This window comes from Lonchura striata, chromosome 14, assembly GCF_046129695.1.
Source record: "Lonchura striata isolate bLonStr1 chromosome 14, bLonStr1.mat, whole genome shotgun sequence".
NCBI classification, from domain to species: domain Eukaryota; kingdom Metazoa; phylum Chordata; class Aves; order Passeriformes; family Estrildidae; genus Lonchura; species Lonchura striata.
The window spans coordinates 11,556,091-11,580,481 of record NC_134616.1 but is presented as its reverse complement, the minus strand read 5'-3'; the positions used below and the strand labels follow the sequence as shown (position 1 = coordinate 11,580,481).

The following is a 24,391-nucleotide window of genomic DNA, read 5'->3' as shown; positions in this document are numbered from 1 at the left end:
GCAGTGGATGGAAAATAAACAACCCACTGCATGTCACCAACTCCGCGCTGCCTCTGCCAGGGCAGGAGTGGGGGCTGAGGGGGCTGTGAGAGAATCTGTGAGGGCTTTGAGGGGCTATGAGAGAGTCTGTGGGGGCTTTGACAGGCTGTGAGGGCTATGAGAGAGTCTGTGAGGGCTTTGAGAGGCTGTGAGGGCTATGAGAAGCTATGCAAGAAATCTGTGAGGGCTTTGAGAGTCTGTGAGGGCTATGAGGGAGCCCGTGAGGGCTACGAGAGAATCTGAGAGGGCTTTAAGGGGGGTCTGGAGGCTGAGAAGATGTGTGGGGTCCGTGAGCGCGAGTGAGGCAGAGCCCCGGGGCCGGACATGGCGCCCTGTGGGGGAATCACGCGCAGCCCCTCACGCCGCCCGCCCCGGCAGCGCCCGCTCGCGCGCTGGCGGGTTGTTTACTTCCTCTGCGGCGCGCGCTCCGGCCCCCCACCCCTCCCCGCCCGCGCGCCCTCCCCGCCGGCCAATGGCAGACGCCGCCGGCCAATGGCAGACGCCGCCGGCCAATGGCAGACGCCGCCGGCTCCGCGCGCTAGGGGCGGGGTCCGCCCCGAAGGAACCGGGCGAACGCAACGTCAGCCGGTACCGCTCGTCAGCCGCGGCTCTGCGCTGATTAGCCAAACAGCTTGCCCATCTCCTCAATGCCCCGCCTTCCCCCTTACTCTCGCCGCCGAATACACCTCTCCCCCGCCTTGCCTCCCCCGTCTGTGTGTGTGAGGCGCGGATTGGCTGTCGGACCGACCGCTCAACACTCCTGCCAATCGCGGTCGGCCCCGCCTCTTTCCCCAGCACAGGAAACACCCCTGCAGATCGCGGCCAGCCCCGGGGCGACCGCCGCCTCCCATTGGTCCGCCGCGTTGTCCGTCCTCTTTAACCCCGCCTCCCCGGACAGGGCGCAGCGAAGCCCGCCCCTCCTCCCTGGAGCGCCCGCTGATTGGCTGACTGGCGAAGGACTGCCGCTTCCTATTGGCTCTGCCACTGCCACTCTGGCGCGCGGCCCGGTCGGCGCGCCGCTGCCCCCTCTCTCCGCGCGCCGGGCGCCCCGCCCGCCGCGGCCCCGCCCTCGGCGGAGTCACGTGATGTTTTCGCCGCGGTGCCGCCGCCGCCGCCCGTGAGTGCGAGTGGCCGGAGCGACCGGGGGAAGCGCGGACCGGGCTGGGGGCACAGGAGGCACCGCCCGCTTCCCATGCACGGGGCGCTTCTCCGGTGAGCGCGGATTCCCGCTGCCCGCCCTGTGCCCCGTCCCCGGCGGCACCGGACCCTGCGTGGCCCCTAAGATGGCGAGCGGGATGAATGGCTCGGGCGGCGGCGGCGGCGGCGGCAGCAGCGAGGAGGAGCCGGGCGCCCGGCACACGGGAGGCGGAGCCGCGCCCCAGCAGGAGCCCGGCGTGCTCGGCGCGGCGGTGGGCGAGGGGGAGCCGGCGGCGGGCGAGGGCGGGCGCTGCCCGTCCCCTCAGCCGCACCACCTGCTGCTGCTGCTGCGGCGCTCGCCCAGCGCCTCGCTGTGCCCGGCGCCCGAGGCCGCCCCCGCGCCGGGCCGGGCCGTTCCCTCGGCTGGCCGCGGCGGGCAGCCCCCCCCGGCGGGCCGCGGCGCCGGCGAGGACGTGAGGAAATGCGGGTACCTGCGGAAGCAGAAGCACGGGCACAAGCGTTACTTCGTCCTTCGGGCCGAGAGCCACCTGGCCCCCGCCCGGCTGGAGTACTATGACAGCGAGAAGAAGTTCAAGAGCAGCCTGCGGGCGGCGGGGGTTGGCGGGGCGGCCGCGTTGTGCTGCCCCCCGCCCAAGCGGGTCATCCCCCTGTACCAGTGCTTCACCGTGAGCCGCCGGGCCGACGCTAAGCACAAGCACATCATCGCCCTGTACACCAAGGACGAGTACTTCGCCATGCTGGCCGAGAACGAGGCCGAGCAGGAGGCCTGGTACCAGGCCATCAGCGAGCTCATGAATCAGAGCAAGAGGGGCTTCCTGGAGCAGGAGGACCATGCTGATCAGCAGGTGGATGAGGATGATGAGCACTACGGGGCCTCCCTGAGGCCTGGCACCGTCTTCAAGGAGGTGTGGCAGGTCAACGTGAAGCCCAAAGGCTTGGGACAAACAAAAAACCTCACTGGAGTGTACAGGTTGTGCCTCTCCAGCAAAGCCATCCACCTTGTCAAGCTGAACTCGGAGGTGCCCTCTGTTCACTTGCAGCTTATGAACATTCGCCGCTGTGGACACTCAGAGAACTTCTTCTTCATTGAAGTGGGCAGATCTGCCTCCATTGGACCTGGAGAGCTCTGGATGCAAGTAGATGATTCGGTTGTTGCCCAAAATATGCATGAGACTTTTCTGGATACCATGAAAGCTCTAAAGGCCTTTGCAGAGTTCAGGCCTCGCAGCAAGAGCCAGTCTTCTGGTGGTGGCAGCGGTACCAATCCCATATCCTTCATCACCACCAGAAGGCACTTGGGCAACCTACCCCCCAGCCAGACAGGCTTGCAGAGAAGATCTAGAACTGAGAGTGTTGCTGGAGGCACTCCTCCTACCACCAAAAGCAACAACTCCTATCGCTTCAGAACATCCAGTGAAGGAGAAGGAACCATGACTAGACCTTTTAGGTCAGTGACTGGGAGTCTGATCCACCTGAATACTGCAAGGATGAATTTGGGCCGGCAGGAAGGGAGTGGAAGGTACGTGAGAGCTGCTTTCAGCTCATCTTATCACACCAGGTCTGCTTCGCTACCTGTTTCTCATTTTCCCTCCACCACAAGTCCCATCAGTGTTTCTTCCAGCAGTGGCCATGGTTCTGCTTCGGACATGCTGACCAGGCCTTCCAGCTCGTCTGTTTGTGGTTCCCCAAGTGATGGGGGATTCATCTCTTCTGATGAGTATGGCTCCAGCCCTGGAGATTTCAGGTACTTTAGGGTGAGGAGTAATACACCAGATTCCCTGGGAAACACACCACCTATCAGAGAGGAGAACTGTCTGAGTGAGTACATGTCCATGAATAAGCAACAGGGAGATGATGGCTCAAGAGATGATTATATGGAGGCTGAAAAATGCTTCAGGAAAAGAGCTTACTCTCTAACAAAGCCAAGTTCTGTGGCAGTGCAGCAGAAGACAACACAAACTACAGCTTTGTTGGATGAAGATTCTACAGGAAATCACGGACGATTACTTTACTCTGAAACACCAAAATTGAAAGATAACCATGAATTGGAGTACAGTGACACTAACCTTGATTCCATGTGTAACCAAAGCAGGAGTAAAGCCAGGGATGATGGGTACATGCCAATGATGCCAGGAGTTGCATCTTCTCTATCCAGCACCAGTGATTATTTGCCAATGACTCCTAAAAGCATGTCTGTTCCAAAACAGATTAACAATTCGTGGTCACCATCTCAAGTTGACTCCCGAGGCTATATGATGATGTTTCCAAAGGGCAGCTCTTCACCTGTACGGAGTCCTTTAACTGGATTTGCTTCTAAAGGAAGTAATGAGAAGATCGTAAACAACGAGTATATGGATATGTCACCTGGCAATTCAGTTCCAAAACACCCCAGTGATTCAAATTATATTCATACCACTTCTGTTTCCAAAGGTTTTAGTTCATATTTTTCTTTGCCCCGAAGCTTTAAGGCATTATCAGGACAAAATGGTGACCACAGTGAATATGTTCCAATGTCTTCACCTGGAAAACTCTTGTATGGTGCACCAGAAAATGTTAAGGGAGTCAGCAGTGAGACTCTGGCTAATGGCATCTCTAAACTGCCGACGTTGAAAGGTTCGGATGAAGGACTTGTGCAGAACAGGGCTACCAGGCCCACACGACTGCCCCTAGGTACGAGAGGGAGTAACACCATCCCCAGAATGTATGATCGTACAGTTCCACCTGAGCCAGCGAGTCCTGGCGAATACATAAATATTGATTTTAATGAAAAGGCGAGTAACACGCCATATTCCTTGTCTGCAGAAGGATCTCCATCATCTCTAGGCTCAAGTAGTGACCACAGACAGTCACCACTCTCTGATTACATGAGTGTTGACTTGGATGTGCAGTCACCAAAAGCAGCGAAGGAACTGTCAAACTCTCTAACAGATATTTCAATTTATGCAAGTTCCAGTATTCCTAGAAACCAACCAAACCCTGACTATGCCAGGCTTTCATTTGGTGCTGCATGTGTTAGCACGGCAAGTAACAGGACTGATGACTACACTGAGATGACATTCAACATGGCAGCAACACCACCGAGGCCATTTGCCACTGAATCTGACAGTGCTGTAAAGATGGATAGTCCTTCTTCCATCGTTAATAGACTCTGCATTGTTGATCGATATGGTGGTAGCAGTAGCTTCTCTGTCCCTAGTTCTGACCCTCCTATAGGACCGAAAGTGATTCGAGCTGACCCTCAAGGCCGGAGGAGACACAGTTCTGAAACATTCTCTTCTGCTGGGACTGTGACAACCTCATCCTCTTTCTTTACTGACAGTAGCAAAAGACACAGCTCTGCCTCATTCGACAATGTTTGGTTAAAACCCGATGAAAACATTTCTGATGGTCAGGAAAACAAAATGTCCAGGGATACCTCAACTGGATTTCAGAATGGCTTAAACTACATTGCTCTGAATTTACGTGATGACCCTCTAAGCTGTGAGGCGAGTACTACAGCGCCAGCTTGCCATCTCCAAAATGGTACTTCAGGTTTGGACAGTGGAGCTTATGTAAGCATAGATTTCAGCAGATCAGATGGGCTGAAGTGTAACGCGAGAAAAGGTTTGTAACTTTAAAATCACTTCCCTTTCATGCTTGCTTAACCATAGGAATTAGATTGTCTGCTTAGCGCTGCCTTCAGAGTGGGGTAGATGCTTTTTATAATCTGCTGTGTTATTCTAGTACAGCCAGTTTTGTTGTAGTGCAGCATCTGAACCACTGAACAGCAGTGAAAGAGGATGTGGTCCTTGGCCTAAAGGATTTCTGCAGAGGTGTTATCAAACTGTCGTCTGCCTTTTTTTTTTTTTTTTTTAATTAATTTTGCTAGCATAAGCACAAGTGGTATTTCATGTTGTGAATTCTTGTCCTGAGGTTATGGTAGCTCTTTACTTCTGTTTTGCTATTTTTCCCTTCTGATGACTCTTCATTTTTTTTTTTCTGATCTGCAATTTTTGTTATTTAAAAGCTCAAAATGGCTAAATTTGATTTAGACCTCAAAATTTGAGGCTTAAATATATTTCTTGTTTCTTTTTAATGTAGTTGAAATACCTATTATAGCGTTTTTTAATGTGCAAATCTGCTCAGATTTATTTACCTGAATCTTAGGTAAACAGAACTCAGTTTTTTTTCCCCTTGAAGGTTTGGTGCCTGCTTTTGAGCTTTGGTCTCCACAGCATCTTTATGTCCTCTGGAGAAGCCTGAGGACTTGGCTGGGCAGTGTGGAGGGGGGCTCAGGCAGCTCGTGGCCTTCAAATTCACCACCTAGGGCTGAGCTGAGCAGTAACCTTTCCCTGGGATCTGCCTTTTGTGTAGCAGGTGAGGAATACCTGTGGTTGAGGAGGAGCTGGCTCTGAGCAGTGTCTTCCAGGTCTGAAACTTGGTGGGGGAGGCTGCTGCCTTTCAAGTTGTCAGTGGTCTGGCCCAGTGGAAAGGTAGTGCAGTTTGAAGTGTGCATAAAAATAAAGGTGTTGCAGGTGGGGATAAAGAGTATGGGAAAGAGGAGGGACGCTCCTGTTCATTTGATAAGCTCTCGTGGTGGGAGCAAAGCCAGTAATTATGGTGTCAGTGCATGTCCCCCGGCTGAGCCATGGTGTGTGTGAGTGCTGTGCTGGAACTCTGGAAGAGCAATCATTGCTTTGGTGCCAGTGACCCACTGAACTCCTTACAGTAATTCACTCTCCTGGTAGAAAACCTTTTTTGTTGGAAATTATGTTTTCCTCTCTTTGCAAATGTACTTACAGTCAATAATTGTTGGATACTAAGAGGAAATATTTAATCATGGTTGGACATTGATACTTGTTTACTTTGTCTACAGATAAAGCAGTAAGGGGCCAGGCTGCTGCTGACTTTTATATTTTTAATTATACTCTTGAACCCTGGAAGGATTTTTTTTTTTCTATTTTTGCTTTAAAACAAAACTTCTAAAGGTAGAAGGTATTGCATGAGCTTAAAATTGTATAGCTTTTACTAGTGGAAAGTATAAGCCTGACTCAGCTTGCATGCCATTCAGAGTCTGGCAGCACTGCTTGGGGCTGCTCAGAAATGTGTGGTTTGCCTTAGTGGTTTTTTTCCTCTGCTTTGTTTTGTTGGTTGGAATCAAATTTAGAAGACGTTGAAAGTTGCCAGTCCAAGAAGTGCTTGCTTCCAAAGTTAGTCTTTCAGCACTTCAAAGATTTGTCTGCTAAGTCTGCAGTCAGAGGCACACTGATTACTGCAGCTGATTTGTGTTTTTTTTTTTTAAGCACCTCCAAAACCAGCAGAATTTTAAACTCAATCTTATTCCCCTTATATGACTAAAATCTATGTTATAATTTTTTTTACATAATTAGGATGAAAAAAAACCCGAATATGTTTTCAGTTATTTTGTAAATATTACATTGAAAAATATTTTGCAAGAGATACTGTGTTTAGAAATTGTATTTATTATAAGCATTTTGCTTACTGTTGCTTCAGCAAAATATTTACTGCCCCTGCCTGGGGTTTTTCCCTTCTCTATTACAAGTTGCAGAGGAGCAAGAGGCATAACAGCTGCTGGCTTTTGTTGGGAGTGGAAGTTTTCTGGAAATGAAATGCATTGAAAGGAGGCAAAAACAGCTCTGTGCAAAAAATGTGGGCTTTGCCAGGAAATCAAGCATCTTTATAGTCCTAATAAGAAACATAAAATTACACAAGGCCTAACAGTTTTTTATGAAGGCAGTGTAAAATATTTCTGGTATATAGGAGGGTGGGTGGGGTGTGGACACTTATCACTTGTAGGGGCTCATGAAGGGGTGAACAGATTTTGGGATAGTCCAGGCTGAAAGCAGCTTGCCAGACTTTAATACAGTACTGTAAATTGGTGATGTATATTTGTTTCTCATGAATGACATAAAATTCTTCATTATAAGTATAGCTGTTTACTTTCACATAGGAAATCATGTCTCTGAGCTATAGCAAGCACAATTTCAGAAGTCTGTATTCTTTAAACAGCTTATTGGTTTCTATGGTAATAAAGCTTTTATTTTAATATTTTATAAGTTTTCTGTAATCCAGAAAAACGTTTTCACATTCCAGTAAGTAGTGAAGATAAAGCTTCAGTCTTCAACCTCTTGTCTCCTGAGGAGGTGTAGTGTGCCTTTAGGTAATTTATATTTTTAATACTTTTGGAGACTTAGCAGAACCGCATGCTGTCTTTTTTACTGCATCTCACTTTTTCAGTCTCTCTGCTTTAAAAAGTGCTCTGTGGCTAAATCCATTTTTAAGGAACATACTTAGCAGATGTATTTACCTGTAACTTCCTGGAAAGGAGCTATCCTATCTGTATTAAGTTCTGTCAGGCAGAGAAGTTCATCTCCTCTCCCTGAACCACAGTTTTATTGGAAGGAAAACACTTCCCAGCTTTGGATTGTTTGCTTTTTGTTTTTGTTTGCTTAAATGGCATATTGTGTTCTGTGACTCAGCTGTGTTCTCCAAACTGCCGAGGGTGGTGGAGTGATTTCCAATGCATCACTGCTCCCTCATTTTAATTCCCAAACTACTTTTGGTTCAGGTTCACTGATGTGAATCAAACTTTTTGTTTTCCCCTTCTCCATTCATTACATGTATGCAGGAAGGGGAGAGCAGAAACTGGAATGGTAACTATGCCTGACTTGTTATTAAACTTTTTTTGGGGGGTTTTAGGCAAAGCTGAGCTCAGGTTTTATGTTGATAATGATAATAAGAACTTAAGATACTGATTTTCAGTGCTTGCAGTTTAAGGAGGTCATTTGCAAAACAATTTCATAATGAAATTGTTACACAATATTGAAGCAAGTGGTTTGCAGTTTTGATTACATGAATCTGAGTCATGACATTTTGTGCTAGGAGTACAGAACACTAAAGCTACTTCAAACAGGGCTTAGCTAATGTATACCTTGTTATTGGACCTTGTAGAAACTAAGCAGGATAATGAGAAAGAGCAGTAATAAAATGCATAATGAGTCCTGTATAATACAAGTTTCTTCAGTCCTAATTAGAAATATTATACCTGCAAAGATACCCTGGACTCAAAAAACAGCTGTTTAGATTAAATGTAATGTTCAGCTTAATAGCAACTCTGCTGTTTTACACCCACTCTTCAGTCTTATGTGCTACTCTGTGATACATATCTGATATTCTTACACTATGCTATGATATTATTTAAGATGTTCTCTAAAGTGCTGGATTATAATATAATTGTTCCTCACCTTTTTAAGCTCTCCTGTGCCAGACTGAGTGAGAGTGCTGTGTACACTTTGAGAAGCTGAGAGGAAGGAAAACAACAATAGCTGTAAAGCAAAACTTACGTTTCAAATTGTCCAAATCCTTTCTGGTAACTTGCATATTTCAAATGCAAAATCTTGAAGACTATAAGGAACAATATACACTTTAAGAAATTCAGAAGCTGAAATTTTTACCTATTACTAATATAGTAAATTACAGTTTATGGGATATGAAGCAAATAACCACTCCTTTTGGGTTTCTAAGTAGTGGTTTTAAAGTTTGTTTCAAACTGAGGCTCTTCTGTATTGGCAGAATACTTAAGGCAGGAGCTCATTTAAAAATAATTTAAAGAACTCTACTGCAGCACATCCAAGTGCTGCTGTGTATCCTACATCTTTGAAGTAGTGCTGGGATAATAATTCTTAAAAAAACCCAAACAACTCAAACAATTTTAATCTTGTTGTAACAGATGCCACTTTAATAATATTGGGTAACTTGCAGCTATGCTTAAAAATACCCTGGGTAATTTCTTCTTGAGTAGAATGTGAGCTGCTGAAGGCAGAACAGATTTTTGCTGTGTGGCGTGGGAGTGAGTTAATTATGACATATTTGACCAAGAATCAGTTCAGTTTTACTTGTGTTTTGGTGAAAAAGTTTGAGGCAAGGCTGTTCCCCTGCCATTAAAAGAGAATGCTTACTTGGAGTCAGCGTTTAAATACTTCTGGAAATCAGCTTTCCATACTTCAAATCCATAGTTGTAGCTGATGGTGACATTTGTCTTTTTGGAAGTCTAAAACCATTCACTTGTAGCTGTCTAGTTGGTGAAAGCATTGGCTGCAGGATGCAGGGAGGTCTGGAATAATCCAGCATGGGTTCAGAGTGCTTTTTGTGGATGTTTTTGGGTTTGTTTTGTTTTTTATTTTGAAGTCTTTAGTTGAAATCTTAAATGCATTATTACTCTTCCCTCTACAAGTTCACATTTTCACCTCCTCCCTTGATGTCTGAGGGCCCCTTGGTTCCCCTGTGGCTGGGGCAGCAGGTTGGAGTTGCAGAGGGTGTGCAGTGCCTCTTTGGTCTTTCCAGAGGCTCTATTCCAGCATATGATTACTGGGCTGGTTTGTCACTGGGTATTTCTTTGGGGTTTTTGTATGTCCAGTGGTATGTTAGCAGTAGGTAGAGTTTGGGTTTGCTTTTCTCTGTATATGGTCTTTTTTTAATGAAAGGATCTTTAATACATTTTCGTCATTTTGATTGCTCGGGGGAGGATTTATACCTTGAGGTTTTGGGTGGTACTAAAAAGAGCTTATAGTACTGTCTTGTACCTTGGTGTGTGTGTGTGCTCTGTTTGTGGATCTGTGGTGCTCCCAAAACCATGCTGAATTCTTTTGATTGCACTAACAAGTTTGTTTTTCTGAGCTGAAGAAGGAAACAAACTCCAGAGTTCTATTTTAGGTACTGTTGTGATCAAATGTGGCATTCTTCAGCTCAAAGGAAAATGGAGTGATAAAACTGGAAGTCGGGTGTGAGAGAGTCAAACTCTCTGGAGTCTGGAGATGTACTATTACTGCTGTTTTCTCTTAAAAATGGCCTATTGTCTTATGAACAACCTTAAATGGTGTGTAATGACTTGGCTGGAGAACTGTTTGATGGTCCCCCCCTGAAAATTTGCTGTTTAACTTTTTTCAGTTCAGGTTCTAAATATTCTCAACAATCCTGTGATCAAGTTGCACTGTTGTATTGCAGGTTTAGGCAGTGACAAGGGAAAAATGGAGAAGCGTGTTCCAGTTTTAATCAAGCCCTGCAACTCTGTGAAGGTCACTCAAGCTTAGGGATGGGTTATGATTTACTTGAGAGGCAGAGCTGTGATCAGGAAGGGATTTCTGACATACTTGAGGGCAGTGGGAAGACAAAGGTGAATGAGCCTGACTCATCAAAGGCATTTCAGAGGTGTTGCTGAGTATCTTATCTAAATGATCTTGAACATATATGAGTGTTTGGATTTGTGGAGATTTTGCTTCAGGTGTAGCTTTACCCCAGGAGCAACAGTGTTAGTAGAGTTAGCAAGAATTTTCTGCCCTCTTCAAGTCATGAGCTGTGTCTTAAGGGCCAGAGGTTGCTTATTTCCCAGATTATTTTTCTGTTGATTTAGATCTATGGTTGGATGCAAATCATTGAGACTGCACCTGTGTGTATACATGTATTTTGTTTGCCTGTGACTTGTGAGTTAAGTGTGAGTTCTAATCTTTTTTTAGTCTTCCAAGAAGAGGGGATTTTTGAAAGAAGTGGCTTATACTGAAATTACTATAGTTCGGATTTGGCTGTAATTCCAAGGTGAAGATACAATTTAATGTGACTCAAGAAAACTGAAAACTTTAATAAATTACTACTAAAGGTAAATAGGGGTTGTATTCATTGCATAGCATATGCATGTTATGAACTTCTATAAATACCAAACGGAATTATTATTTAGGGCATAAATAGATAAGAATAGTACTTCCTTTTTGCGAGGGTATGAAAGGCTGATAAATATGCTGCCTACTTAGAGGAAGGATTCTTTTTTAGTAGAACAGAATTTTGCAGAAAGATTGAGAATATCAAAAATACTTTTTCCCCCCTGAAAATTGTAGGAAGTAATATCAAAAGGGCTTCAAAAAAACCTATTAAAATTGGTTTCTGAATTTATTGAGGCACTGTTGAGGAATACTCTCCTTCCACAGGGAATAGTGTGATTCAGTTCCTGTATCCATGCTGACCCAGTTTGCTTTATTGTTTAGGTTCTTGCTGACCAGATGAATTAGCCATGTAACTTTTTTTTTCCTGCTGGATAGCCTGAACCTGAATTAATTTTTTGGGAACTAGTGCTTTTTGTTACCCAGACCTCTTAGGATAGCAGGAATTTGGGAAGTTCTTAGTGACAGTGAAGCAGATGTATCATTGCTAAGTATGTACTGATTGCATGCTAGCCCAAGCAGAGCTTTTCTTGTGAGCTGTGGGATACATAATTTGTATGAAACCCCTGTTTAAGTTATTGACAGGCACTGGCATTTCTGTTTCCTGTATGGAATTATTTAGAATTTTAAGTTAATCTGTTAGAACAATTTGTAAGCTCTTTACTTTTCTAGTAGTATATTTGCTCATAACAACATTTGTTTTTTGTTTGAAATTTTGTGTGAAATGCTTTGGGAGGCCTTTTTTGTCTATATTTTGCTGTGTGATGCTTTTTTGGGGTGGGTGGGATTTGTATTTAAGTGCTTGTAGAACGAGATGTTTTTAAATTGCAGATTGTGGTGAACAGGAAATCAGTTAGAAATGGGCAGAAAAAATGAACAGATTTGATCTTGAGGTCATTCAGACATTATTACAACAGTCTGTTAATGAAAGCATGTAGCTCCAGACAGGATTTCTTACTTGTTGTGGAACCTGAACAGGTAGACAGGATGGAGGTCCCTGTATGGTGCCACAAATGTAAATGTGTTGGTCCCTCTCTTGAGGAGCTTACAATTTAGAGATGAAACTAAAGAGATGGATGAAACCTAATGTGCTGGGGTGGAGAAAGATAGAGATCAAGGCTGCTGCCATTGGCAGAATCCAGATAAGAGCCTGGAGAGATAAAAGGCTGCTGAGAGTGGTTGTAGGAGAGGAAGCTGGTGTAGGCATTTGGAAGGGTATGCACATGGCAGGGAGCAAGGGAAGGTAGTGTCGTAATGGTTTAAATGACTTGAAAAGGATGAGATGAATGTCAGAACACAGGCCAGGATATTAATCTTGGTAAGAGGAATGTGGGCCAACATGTATCTCTGAGTTAGGAGCGTGTCCCAGTGTTTATGCCTCCCTTTTAGATGTGGAATATGATGTGGGTTTTTTTCTGTTTTTATTTCTTTTTCCTTTCTGTAAGTTAATTTTCTTGCAGACATATAGCTGGTGGATTTGGTGTGAGCAGCTATGCAGGAATGCATACCAAAACACAGGATCACCCTGTGCAGCATCCTTTGGCAGTTAATGTTGTGTGGACTGAGGCCTCTGTTTTGGTGAGATTTTGCTCCAGAAGCAGCCAAGCTGGTGGAACTGCCTTGGTGTTACTACTGGCTCCTTCTTGGGGTTTTTTAAGGTGACATCTCTCAGTTTCAGGCAGTCTTCTAGCATTGGAGAGAAGGCACAGTGGGGCTTGGAAGATTGTCACCTTTAGGATGTGTAACCAATGCCCCAGAGCGTTTGGAGCCCATATCTGGGTGGGGAGGTCTGCATGGAACCTGCTCATTCCTGCTGCAGTGCTGTCAGCTGCAGGAATGATGTCCTGGAATGATGGCTGGAGTGCAGCGCAGTCACTTTCACAGGAGAAAGTGATTTTATTTCTGTGTCTGTTGATCAAGTTGAACAGACACTGCAGTGGTTTTGGGTCAATCTGGAAGTGGTGGCAGCATTGAGGTTGGATTCATTGTTGAGGGTATGAGTGATTGAAATATTAATGTTGACATGTTCCTCAAGGTAGACACTAAACAAGAGTTGGACACTGTTGATTAAACATTGTCCGTGTTTAAAGTCAGTTTAACTCTGTCCTTGTGAGCTCCCAAACTGCTCCTGGAAGCCGGAAGTGCAATCCTTGGCTGTTGGGCATGTCCTGAGGTTTGAGAAGATGTTGCTTCATATGTGAAGTCCAGTCTGAACCTTTCTTTTCCTCTCCTGCGTGAGCCAGGGTTTGGGGTGTCCTAATATTAATGGAGAATCAATAATGTGATAATTAGGAAATGTAAAAAATTGATGCATGTCACTGCTATGTGTGATAGTAGAGAGTGAGTGATAGCAAAGGTATATTTATTTTCTATGCAGGCACACATGAGCCTGCACAGGTGTGTAACTGTGTAGGTGTTGGGCTGTGTAGTAACTTTCTGCCTTTGACAGTCATTTATAGCACTAGAGGTGAAAGAAAAAGGTAGTGCTGAATGCTTGCAGGTGTTGAGGTCTAAAGTAGTTGAGAAGAGAGAAGGGATGAATTACAGCAGGTGAAACTTCATGTAGAAAGGAAGTTTTGGGAAAGGTGGTTTGAAAGGTGGGGTGGTGTTTCATTAGTCATGAGTGACCCTGCCCTTTCTCTTGGTTGTGTTCCTAAGAATAGTTTGGCTCACTCAAGCCCCAGACCTGTGCCTGCAAGCAGACACTACCCAGCAGAGGAAGAGCAGGGTAGGTGTGTATAATACCTCCCACAAACATACACTCAAACCTCTGATTTTTGGGTTTGTTTTTTTTTTTTTTTCAGCTTAGGGGATTTCTTGAGCCTGATGTAGTTTGTCTGCTTTGTAATTCAAGTCAGTTTTAGAATTCTTTAATCCAAGTACTTCTCCAATCTCTCTCTGATCCTGTGTAAACTCCTTGTATCCACAGCAGCTCCCAATCCATCAGGACATGCTGCATGCAGACCTCTTTGCATTTTGGACCCTGCTCTGCACCATCTTAATTTGGCAGCTCCTGTTTTGTGGAGTGGGAGAGATAACAAATCTTATCTTTTTCTTCCAGGCCACTTAGGATTGCGTAGATGCTGTGCCCTCCTCTGTCATACACTTATCCAGTGTGTTGTACCACTCGTCGTGTGGACCTGTGATATAATCTGGGCTTTTAAAATTTCCTGTTATGTCCCAATACTCCTCTGCAGGCTGAAGAGTTCTTGTTACCAGTCTGTTCCTCACTGAGAAGCTGTGTCACACCTTGCAGGAGTTCTCTCTGCCCTACTGAAACTTCCCAAGTATTATTCCCTTCTTTCTGGATGCAGGAAGCAGGGCTGTATGTACAGAGGTGTTTGCTGTGGCTGTTTTCTTTCCTATTTGTTTCCAAACAGTTCATAATGCCCACTTTGCAGCAAGAGCACAGACAGGAAATATTCCTCCCTATTGGTACTGAGGGCTCCTGACCTTTGTCATGGGAGCAGAGGGAATTGCAGCAGGTGGTATTCTCAGAAGCCACACAAACAACTTTTTTTTTGGCTAAAATTTACCCATATTTTCTGTGGTTCAGGTCAGGTGCAGTAACCCACATACTTGCTGTGAGAATGCTTTTTCAAAAGCAAAACCTTTTTTTTGATTATTCTACAACATGAAAATCTGAAGTTTTGAACTATGTATTTTGAGGTGGAGAAGAGTTAATTTTTAGTGTTGTTGTGTTATATTGTAATAGAAATTTAGTTTAAAACCTCCAAACGAACTCAAAAAACCCTCCAACAACTTCTTGTCAAGCTGTCCAGTGCAATTTGAGTTGCTGTTAGACCTCTGCCAAAACTGCAGGCAAGTTTACTGATTCTAGGAATAGTATCAGCAGAAGAGATGACTTTAGGGAGTGTGCATACAGCCTTCCTAGAAACAACGCTGCTGTTTATTCAAACAGGGGAAAAAAGCCACTGTTGCAAGAGATAAGGCATTTCTGCTAAGTGAGTAGAAATTTTCTGAAAGCATGGGAGAGGTTCTTAGCTCGTGAAATTGCTGAGCACTGATAGTAACAAAACTGTGTTTTAAATGAACAATTCTGGGATATTGTTACCAGTTGCAACATTTAAATGGTTTATCCAGTGAAAAGTGGGTCATGAAGCAGGATTTTTTTTACCAAATTTTGCCTTCTTTTTTTTGGCTTCTGGAAAGTCAGTAAAATTATAGGTTCAACATACGTTAGTTAGCTGATTTGGAGCATCATCAGTCTGTTGTTGGCTGAAGAAAGTAGATGGGGTGTGTGCTTGGTGGTCAGCAGGTAGTTGAACATCTTGCCAAATCAGGCTGTCTCTGTGTCAGGGCCTTGTTTGGGTCACCCAGGCACCATAACTGCACATGTGAGGGATGCAGCAAGTGGCTCAGGTTTTGATTTGTATTTGTAAACTTGGTGTCTGCCAGGTACAAATTAAGACATTTGGCTTTTCTCAAGTAACACTGTTTGCCTCTAGCAATGTCTAAAGCTATGCCATTAAAATAAGAATTCCAAGAAATAGGACAATGGCATGGGATAGTGACTCTATTTCATAAAATTGAGAGCAAAAGAAAAATTTTCACCAATCTGTGAAGAATGTATTTGGACAAGTGATCCCTCCCTGGCCTGCCTGCCATGGGGAGGGCCCCGTGTGGAACTTGCTGCTGTGCTCCTTCCCCAGCCTGGCTGCTGAACAAAATGCTTTTGGATGCCACATTGTGTCCTGAGGTTGTGCTGGGTTTATTGCTCTCCTGAACAACAGGAATATTGTGTGGCCGTGTGCACAGAAAATCTAGGGGCTGCTCTGCTGCTTTTGATCTGAGTAAATCAGATTAATTCTGATTTCCCCCTAACCTGAAGTTCAGGAAATGGAGAACTTCAGCAGTGTTCTCCAGAAAGCATTAAACTGTTTTAGTCTTTGACATAGAGATTTTAATAATTTAATTATTTTAAACTAATATCTTCAGTAAGCAAAACTTTTATCCTTTTAGGAATCAATTGCAGAATTATGTCAGTAAAAATCTTTCCTGTGAAAACAGGTATTATTGAGGATGGATTTCTTTGAGAGAATTAGGGTATGTCTGCTGTGTTCTTAGAGCCTCTCAGTATGTTTCAAAGTGTCTTGACTTGTATGGCCTTGATAATTCAGATGCAGGAAATGAAGTGTAAATTTGGTATATTCTCATCTCATACATTTGCAAGTGGATCACACTGGGTTTGCATCTAATGAATTACAGCTGATTTAGGTCTCTGCCCCTAAGTTTTATAAAACTGTGATTTTTGCATAGAAAAAACTTGCAGAATGCTTTCTCAGTGTGTTTCTTAATTTTAAATAAAACGTCTTTTAGCAGTGCTACCATCCTATTTCAAATATTTGCCCCTTAGTTTCTTTCTGCCTTGTGTTATTCTTCCTCTGGTTGTTCCTCAGCAGAATTCAGACAGCTGCATGTAGTTTAATAATCTGATCCCATCTTAAACTGATGAATTGAAATTGAATTGTGTAATGAAGAGGTTGCTTCAATTTTCCAAACTTTGCTTATATATTTCATGAGATGAACTTTGAAAATGTTTGGATGCTGTCTAGACTAGGTTTCCATATTAAACATTGATGAGAAGTTGAATTTGTATTGTCAATAGTCTGAAGCAGTAGAATAAAGGCTGAAGCTTTTGTGCAAAATCTGTTAATAGACCTGAAGTTTGGATAGAAAAGGCCAGTGTAGGGTGCAATGCAATGGAAACTTCTTAGAGTAGTATATTTCTGGGCTGCCTCGAGAGGTTTTTTTGCTGCTTGTTTGTTGTCATGCTCAGTTATCAGATTTTTAATTATTTTTTCTTTCAGACTGTGTAGATTTTCTTAGAAGAGCTTGTGACAGTCCAGGAACAGCTGTGTGTTTACACTGCAAGAGAAAGTTCTGTCTGATCTGGCCACCAAGCTTTACTTGGTGGCATTTTGTTTGAGAACTTCAGGGGAATGCTGGGTTACTCTTTGAGAATTGTACCTCTTGTCTCTGCTAGTTCACATCTCATAATTTGTTTTCCTTATAGAAGAGTTTCTTCATCCCTTTTTCTGACAGCTTCCTTTATTGTTTAGTCAGTGCCGAGTTAAATCCATTCATATGGGATCTGGTATGAAGTGTTAATCTGGTTTTTATTGTTGATCAGCAATTCTCATATCTGTACTATTAACAGAGGAAACTGATGCCTGAGGAATCTTATATTATGAGACTGAAATAAGATTATTCAGCTTCACATAAGCACTGCTGTTTTCTTCAAGCACTGCTTGGCCTCATTAGGTTTCCTTCACCAACGGGTTAGTAAAAAAATGGAAGCAGTTCAGATGTGGGAGGGGAACTGTCACAAAGCCTAATGTGCAAGTCCTTTTGCAACCCCTCATGTCCCTTCAAAAGGATCCTTCTGGTAGGGGCCACAGAGGTGGGAATCCAGGTGTCAGCAGCCCAAGCCTTGCTCTCACATTAAACCCATTTTACACCTCTTCTGATGAACAGCTTCTCTTGCTAAGCCTCCCTGGTGCCCAGGTGACCCCGGGGTGCTGATGCCCATGGGCAGTGGGAGCAGTGACCTGTGAGGCTCAGTGAGGGGGTGCTGTGACCCAGCCCAGCTCCAGGGCTGGGGGATTTGGGAATTGTGCCAGGGCTCGTGATTGTGCCTGCCCAGCTGCCTTGGGCTGGGCTGCAGACCCCACTTGCCCCTGGGTGCAGACTGCACTGGTGTGTTGGGGGATTTCTGCCATGCCTGGAGGTTTGTGCTGGGTGACCTGTGGGGCCTCGGGGGTGGTGGTGACTGCAGGGCATTGCAGGAGGGATCTTGCAAGACTTGGGTCTCCTCTTAGATTTCAAATGAAATATTTTTCTTTCATGTGGTCAAGTTTCACAAGTTGCTCTTAGCCTTTTCTGTCTGGGAAAAGATAAATATGTGATATATATGATATATGCATCCATCTATACACATATATGTGTGTGTATATATATAAATATCTACTTGATACTTTTATACCAAAAAAGTGCTGCTGACTCAGGACAGCAGCCAGCTGTACTGCTCCAACTGCAATATTGCAGTTTCCAGCTTTAATAAGGGGATTAGAGAAGTGGTGACAACCAATAGCTCCATGTATGAAAGACTCAAGGCTTTATGAGACTGACATCAGCTTGTAGGTAATATTTACGTGAAACTCCCTTACTTTTTTTTACAGTTCATATAATTCTGTTTTACCTTAAAAATGGAGAAGAAACATTGAAGTGTAGTTTATAATCATGGAGGCAGGAAACTAATGAGCTCTTGTTTAGGATGTGCAGAGTTTTGGGAAGGGGAGGTGGTGCAGGGAGGTCCCAGGCTTTCTTCTGGTTTCTGATAAATTAATTTGTGCTGTTGGGGTTCTGCCCGGAGTTACCCGATGCTCTTGCTTTAGAATTGTTTACCATGCTGCTGAGTACATCAGGCTGCTATAGAGAATTAAACTTAGGACTTGAGCAGGCTTGAGGTTTTTTTTCCTTTTAAGCCCTTCCCCTTCCCATCCAAATAGCTTAAATGTAATTTGGCATTAGTTTATGAAAATTTTCAAAATATTTTAGGTGTAAATACTGAGTTCTGCCATATGGGATTGTCTTTAAGCAACTGGGCCTTTGCTCTTCAAAATGTTTTGGGGATGTGCTTGGAGAGATTAGAATAACTTGTCAAACAGCTTTCAGGTGTGTCTGGTGTGTAAGGCGTGGAGGAAAAATGTCCTGACAAAAGCAGAGACAGTTTTTGAAGTTCCTTTTATGTGAGCTTACAGGTCCACAGCAAGGACAGGGTGGGGGGTTGCTGGTAAAGTTAATTTTTATTGAGTATAAGTTTAATATAGAAGCTTTAACTGTTTTAATGTTTGACTTGCATGCATCATACTGAGGTGTGATTCATGTAAGCTGTGGTGCATATTTTCATTCTTTGGTCTTACAACAAAACAATATTTTTCTAAAGAGGAAAACTATTTCAGAAATAATAGCTTCAGTTGGCCTTTGTGAAAACAAAGCCATTGCTGACCACATCACGCTCTGTGTGTACAAAGCAATAGCTTTTTGTAGTGATCTTATGATGTCTGTGAAATAAAACAAATAGAGATTCTCAAGTTGTGGGTGTATTTTGGCTGTTGCTTCCTTTAATTGAGGAAAACTAAGTTGCTGTATTTTTGAAATCACTGGAATATTTGAAAACAGCAACCTGGACCTTGGTGAGGCTGCGTAGGATTAAAAGGGAGTTTCTCCTGAAGAGGAAGGACCCCTCTGTACTTCCCACAGTGCTGTCAGACCTGCATTGCCTTTGCCTCTCTGTCTCTGGAGCCACAGGCAGCCTTTGCTGAGTGCTGGGATGGGGCAGGGCTGCTCAGCTGAGCTTTGGTCTTTTTTCTGGTTTTTTTAGCTTGCTTCTTTCTTTCGGAGGGAGAGTACTTTTAGCTGGACAGAAGTCAGAAGTTCTTTAGCACAGGGTGGAGTTGGTGTGTATGTACCTCATGACTGGTTTGTAAGTAAACATACAGGTTTGCATTATTACACATAATGCTTGTTCTTTACATGGTCATTTTTTCTTTAGCATATCCGTGGAGCAGAGGCAAGGAAGAACTATGAGATCTAAAGCAGTGAGATGTAACTGATGTCCTTGTGACCCAGCATAAGAGCATGGGCAGGATTAATTCCTGAAACCCATCCTCTGCTTCAGAGGACTGTGCTGCCATTGCTGTGCAAGTGTTCCCATATTGCAGCTCAGGCAGCTCCCAGAACAGGGAGAGAGCTGGCACGGTGTGGCTTGGAGGGAAAAAGTAGCTGACATTTCTATATCTGTTGTTTTCTTAAGCCTAAACCTCTTGCACTCATCGTTTCTCAATGAGAGCAACTGGTTGTTTCCTTCTTTGCTGTACTGCAAGGAAAGGTCCTGCAGGTATGTACCTCCAACCTTGCAGAGAAGGTGAGCACACACACCTGCCTGGCAGAGGACAGTGCCCTCAGTCTTGGCTGAGAGGACAAAAATGGTGGAAGAGGACAGTCTGTCTCAGCTGGGAGAGTGATTCACTGTTTGGGTTTGCAGTAGCCCTCCAGACTGAAAATTAGTGTTCGTGTTGGCTCAGCTGGGAGCGGAAGGGGTTTTGTAGAGAGCTGAAAAGTGACTTTTTATATGTTCCTCATTTGTGTTCATGCAACTGCAGAAAGCATTTGCGTGCCCTTCATCACTTTGTCTTCCATGTCAGGAAACTCCTGAGTTGCTCTCACCTTGGCATGTGCGTGGTTAATTGCAGGGCTGATAAGGTGCTTTGAGGGCAGACTCCCTCCTGTTTTCATTTGTGCCTCGTCACCCATCTGTACCTTCCTGCAATATAAGAGTATATTTTTTGCCCCTCATTTTAGTAAGGCTTGGATTTCTGCCTTTTCCAGTCAGTTTGAAGCCTCTGAAGAAGGGCTATAGCTGTGTGCTTTTGTACTTGGGTGTTGCCTTGCAGTGAGACTTCCTTCAAAAAGGGACGAGTGTGCTGTGAGGTGTTTCTAATTATAACTAAATCAAGCTTTTTCCTGAAAAGCTGAGGCCAGGGCAGGCAGCTGTCACGACTTGCTGCTCCGTGCTTGGAGCTGGCAGCCGTGCCCTGCTGTGGGTGGGAGCGTGGCCGCAGGTCCTGGTGAGCGGCCCCCGCGGCTCTCTGCGCCTGGGACAGTGCAGTGGGACCTCTGAGCCTTGGGCTGTCCCCAGCATGGGCTGGCACCAGGGGCTGGCTGCTGCCCCAGTTCCTGTCCCATGTACACGTGTCACTCTGGCTGCAGTGGCTCCTCAGTGCTTGCTTCAGACTCCATCCTTCTTCTCCCTCAGGATCTCTGAAGGGTTGGCATCAGGGAGTGTCCCCTCCCTCTGGACCTGCGTTCTGCAGTCAGCAGCTCTCACTCCTGCAGTGGATAAGCTCCATGTGTTCTCCTCCCTAGAAAACATTTTTTTTTCTGATATAACTTGCATCTGAAATGTCACTGACTTTTTTTTTTCCCCCCTCCTTTCTAGACTGATTGCATTGCCATGGAAACCATTGTTGGAAGAGAAGACTTTTCTGCTGGTAACTCCAGAAACTGTGTGGTGCTTTTGGAAGCAAAGCTCAGCTCCAGCCGGCTACTTTCATTTCCACCAGCACGGACATAGACACACATCCTTTTAATTATTTTTTTTCATAGACATCGGCTCTCTACAATTGAATTAATTTGAATTGACGTTTTTTCATAGCTGTGCTTTGGTGATGGAATTTGGTCTTTCATGTCATATCTATTTGGGAGGCAGTGTGAATGCTAATAGGAGATCCCTGTATGTCCCTTTCTTCTTCCTGCCTCTCTTGTTAATTTTTTAAAAAACTTTATATTCTGAGAAGTCAAAGCTGGTTTCTGATTGTCTGTTTATCATGGGTTTTACTTCTCTGGTACATTAACAAGTGGTTAGCTTAAAACATGCATTGCTTAGAAATACTTTGGCAGTTCAGGATTTTTCCAGGTGACTGGGCAGAAGGAGGGAGGGAAAGATGCACATTAGCTTGAGGGGTGAACCAGTGGGACTGGACAGCTCTGAGGAAAAGAGACCTCTTCTGCCTTTTTTTTTTCTTTTTTTTAAAGTTTTGCTTTTATGGTACAAGAGGTATTTCTTGAGCATAGGCTAGAGGCTTTTAAGTCAAGTGTCTGTCAGAGCTTAAACGGAAATTTTTTTGCTCAGAATTTTGGTATGTACAAAGTAGGATTAATGGGCTGGTTGTCTTGTAGATTGTTTTTGTTCTTGTTTATAAATATGAATTGTGTAAAATGAGGTTTTTGTTCATGGATTCGAATGGAGAACTGCGGAGTCGTATCCAATGTTTGTGACTTCTGCATTAGACTTGTCAGCTGTAGCTTTTTAAAGGGAAACCACCCTAATTGATCTTACTTTCAACCAAAGTCCCACTTTTAATTTGGGACTATTTTTATTCTTTCTTTCTGGCATAAAGGGGAAATAAAGTAAAATGTTGGCTCATCGACTGTCTTTATCCCACTGACAGAAACGTGAACAATGAATATTTGACATTTTTAAAATAAGCCCTGATTTTTCTACAATTTAAGTGCTTCACTCTTGTACTGAATTTTTTTTTGGTTGAAATGAGTTTAGCTTTTTAACACTGCTATGAACTTAAAAGAGCATGACACTAGTCATTGGTACATGCAATGGATTATAAAAGGCACTGATGATTGCTAAAGGGTTTCAAAGTGGTACACAAATCCTCATGCTGTACTGCACCACACAGCTGGGAATCCTCCACGTGTATATTGTACAACGGATGTGCCAGGCTGCCTCACCTCCAACAACCTTTAGATTGCTGGTACAGTTTGTGTAACAAATCAGACACTGTCAGCTTGGATTGTTCAGTGATGTGTACCCAGATCTATTTCTGAGTAGTAATGAAATGTACATGTCACTAAAATACGAGGTGATTGTTTTGGGATTCTTTTAGGAAACATGATACCAATCAGTTTACACAGTGTCTAGTGACAGGAAAATCTGTTGCTACAGGGTTTAAAAGCACAGACCTGTTTTTGATTCTGGAAGAGAAGTTTCAGTTGGTACAATTACTTGCTGCTAAAACATACAGGAATTAAAAACACAACCACTCTTACAGACCATGATACTGTCTTGCCATATAGCTGTTGGTTGGTCTCATAAATGAATAATGCAATACATAGACAGCTTTTTATAAAGCTTTACATCTTTTCTAAGAAATCAAAATTTGGTGAAGATAGTTCTAAACATTTAATGTGAAAGGAAAAGGTTGTTTTGAAGAAATTTGTTACATACTTATTTCATATTAGAGTCCCTGAGGCTGCCATTGTACAATATACAGCACTGATTTAATACATGCTGAATAAATAAGTAAATGGGTAACCTCAAGTATAGTGGTACAAATACTAATAGGTACGGCATAATAAATATGCAATCTTTTTGAATCTCTTAGTTTACAGCAACTAATTTATTCAGTATTGTGCTGGAAGAACATTTTCAGATGATGTAAAACATATCACTATATATACTACCTTCCAGCTACCCGTTTATGCTGCTGTATAGTACGAAAATACCAATGATAGAACAATGTTTGTCCTGTAAATTTAATTTGATATTGGACAGTTATTGTCTGTACAAATTAAAATATATATGGTTGAAACTGTTCATTATATTTGCTATTTCTGCTCCACAGATCTGTTTTAAAGTTGGGCTGATTGATCTGGCTTTGTCTTCCATTGTAAATATTGTTCTGTTGTTTTCTTTGTAAAACACATCGCCTTTGCGGTTTTGGGAGACTGGCTTGAAGCTCTGTATAGTGTTTATATTTATCTGACTTGGCTTTCCATAGAGCTACTTGCAGTAAATACGTGTTCATGTAGCTCCGTGTCTGGGTTTTATTTTTAAACAAACTTTCGGGTTTTTCCGTCAGACCTCCTGCTGCAGCTGCTTCTCCTGAAAGTGGTTTTGTCACCCTGTATCCCTGAAGATTTGGAGAAGTTTTAGCACTATTTCAGGGTAGTGATTTCCCATCTCTCCAGTTTTGCCTTTCCACTTAGTTTAGAAAGTAAGATACAGAAAAACACCCATTTTTTTTTTTTTTTTGCCATGGATTCATAATCCCTGTAAACAATTACCCTTTGGAATGAAAACAACAAAAACAACAAAAAAACCTATATATAAAATCAGTGCCCAGTACATTTTCTGCTTTAAATGTGGAAGGCATGAACAAAAAATTGACCCAAACTTTGTCCATCACTGAATAGGGAAGACTCATGATCAAAAAGTACTAGTCCTGAAAGAAATTTTCAGTGGTGTGTTATCAAATAGGGGCCTGACTTGAGGGCATGAAGGAACAGGTGTGTTTTGGTGTTGTATCTTTTCCAGTGACATTTTGGTTTTAAAGATACAGTAAATAGGTCTCAGTATTTGAAACCCAAACAAAAATAGATCATCTCATCATTTCAAGTAATGCACCCACCTGTAAAAACAACTGAAATCAGAAAATACCAACAAAAGGTAGTACCTTTTCAGATTCCTTACTGACTTGAAGGATATGGCAAATAATTTTCTATAGAAAGAGGCTTTTATCTATAGATGGGAGCAAATATGCTCCATAAATGTGGGTGATTACTGTGAAATATGATGAAACCTTTCTTTAAAATTACCCAAATTAATTCTTACCCTGTTACTCAGAATAGTACATTGAAACAACTCCCTGGAAAGGTCATCTTTGCTGTAAGAATAGGGTTTTCCTCAAATAAACCAACCTTTTCTTAGGGTCCCTTTGCATAGTGTGGAGCCTGTAACGAGAGGGAAAAGAGAAGGGGGCTGCTCAACCATGGCAGAAAGGTCCCTACCAGCAGTGCAAACAAACAGTGACAATTATCCAAACTCTGTCCAGGCTGTTGTGACAGTGTAACAGGAAGTGCTGCAACTACCTTTGACTGGATTT

General features: G+C 43.5%; 1 protein-coding gene across 1 annotated transcript; it reads left to right on the top strand.

Moving 5' to 3' along the window:
• The first annotated feature begins 1,139 nt into the window (after positions 1-1,139).
• IRS4 (insulin receptor substrate 4) lies at positions 1,140-23,317 on the top strand. Its single transcript, XM_021547745.2, has 2 exons — positions 1,140-4,800; positions 20,932-23,317. Exons 1-2 carry the CDS (start codon positions 1,323-1,325, stop codon positions 20,934-20,936), a joined length of 3,483 nt encoding a protein of 1,160 aa, XP_021403420.1. The 5' UTR covers positions 1,140-1,322; the 3' UTR covers positions 20,937-23,317.
• The last annotated feature ends 1,074 nt before the right edge of the window (positions 23,318-24,391 follow it).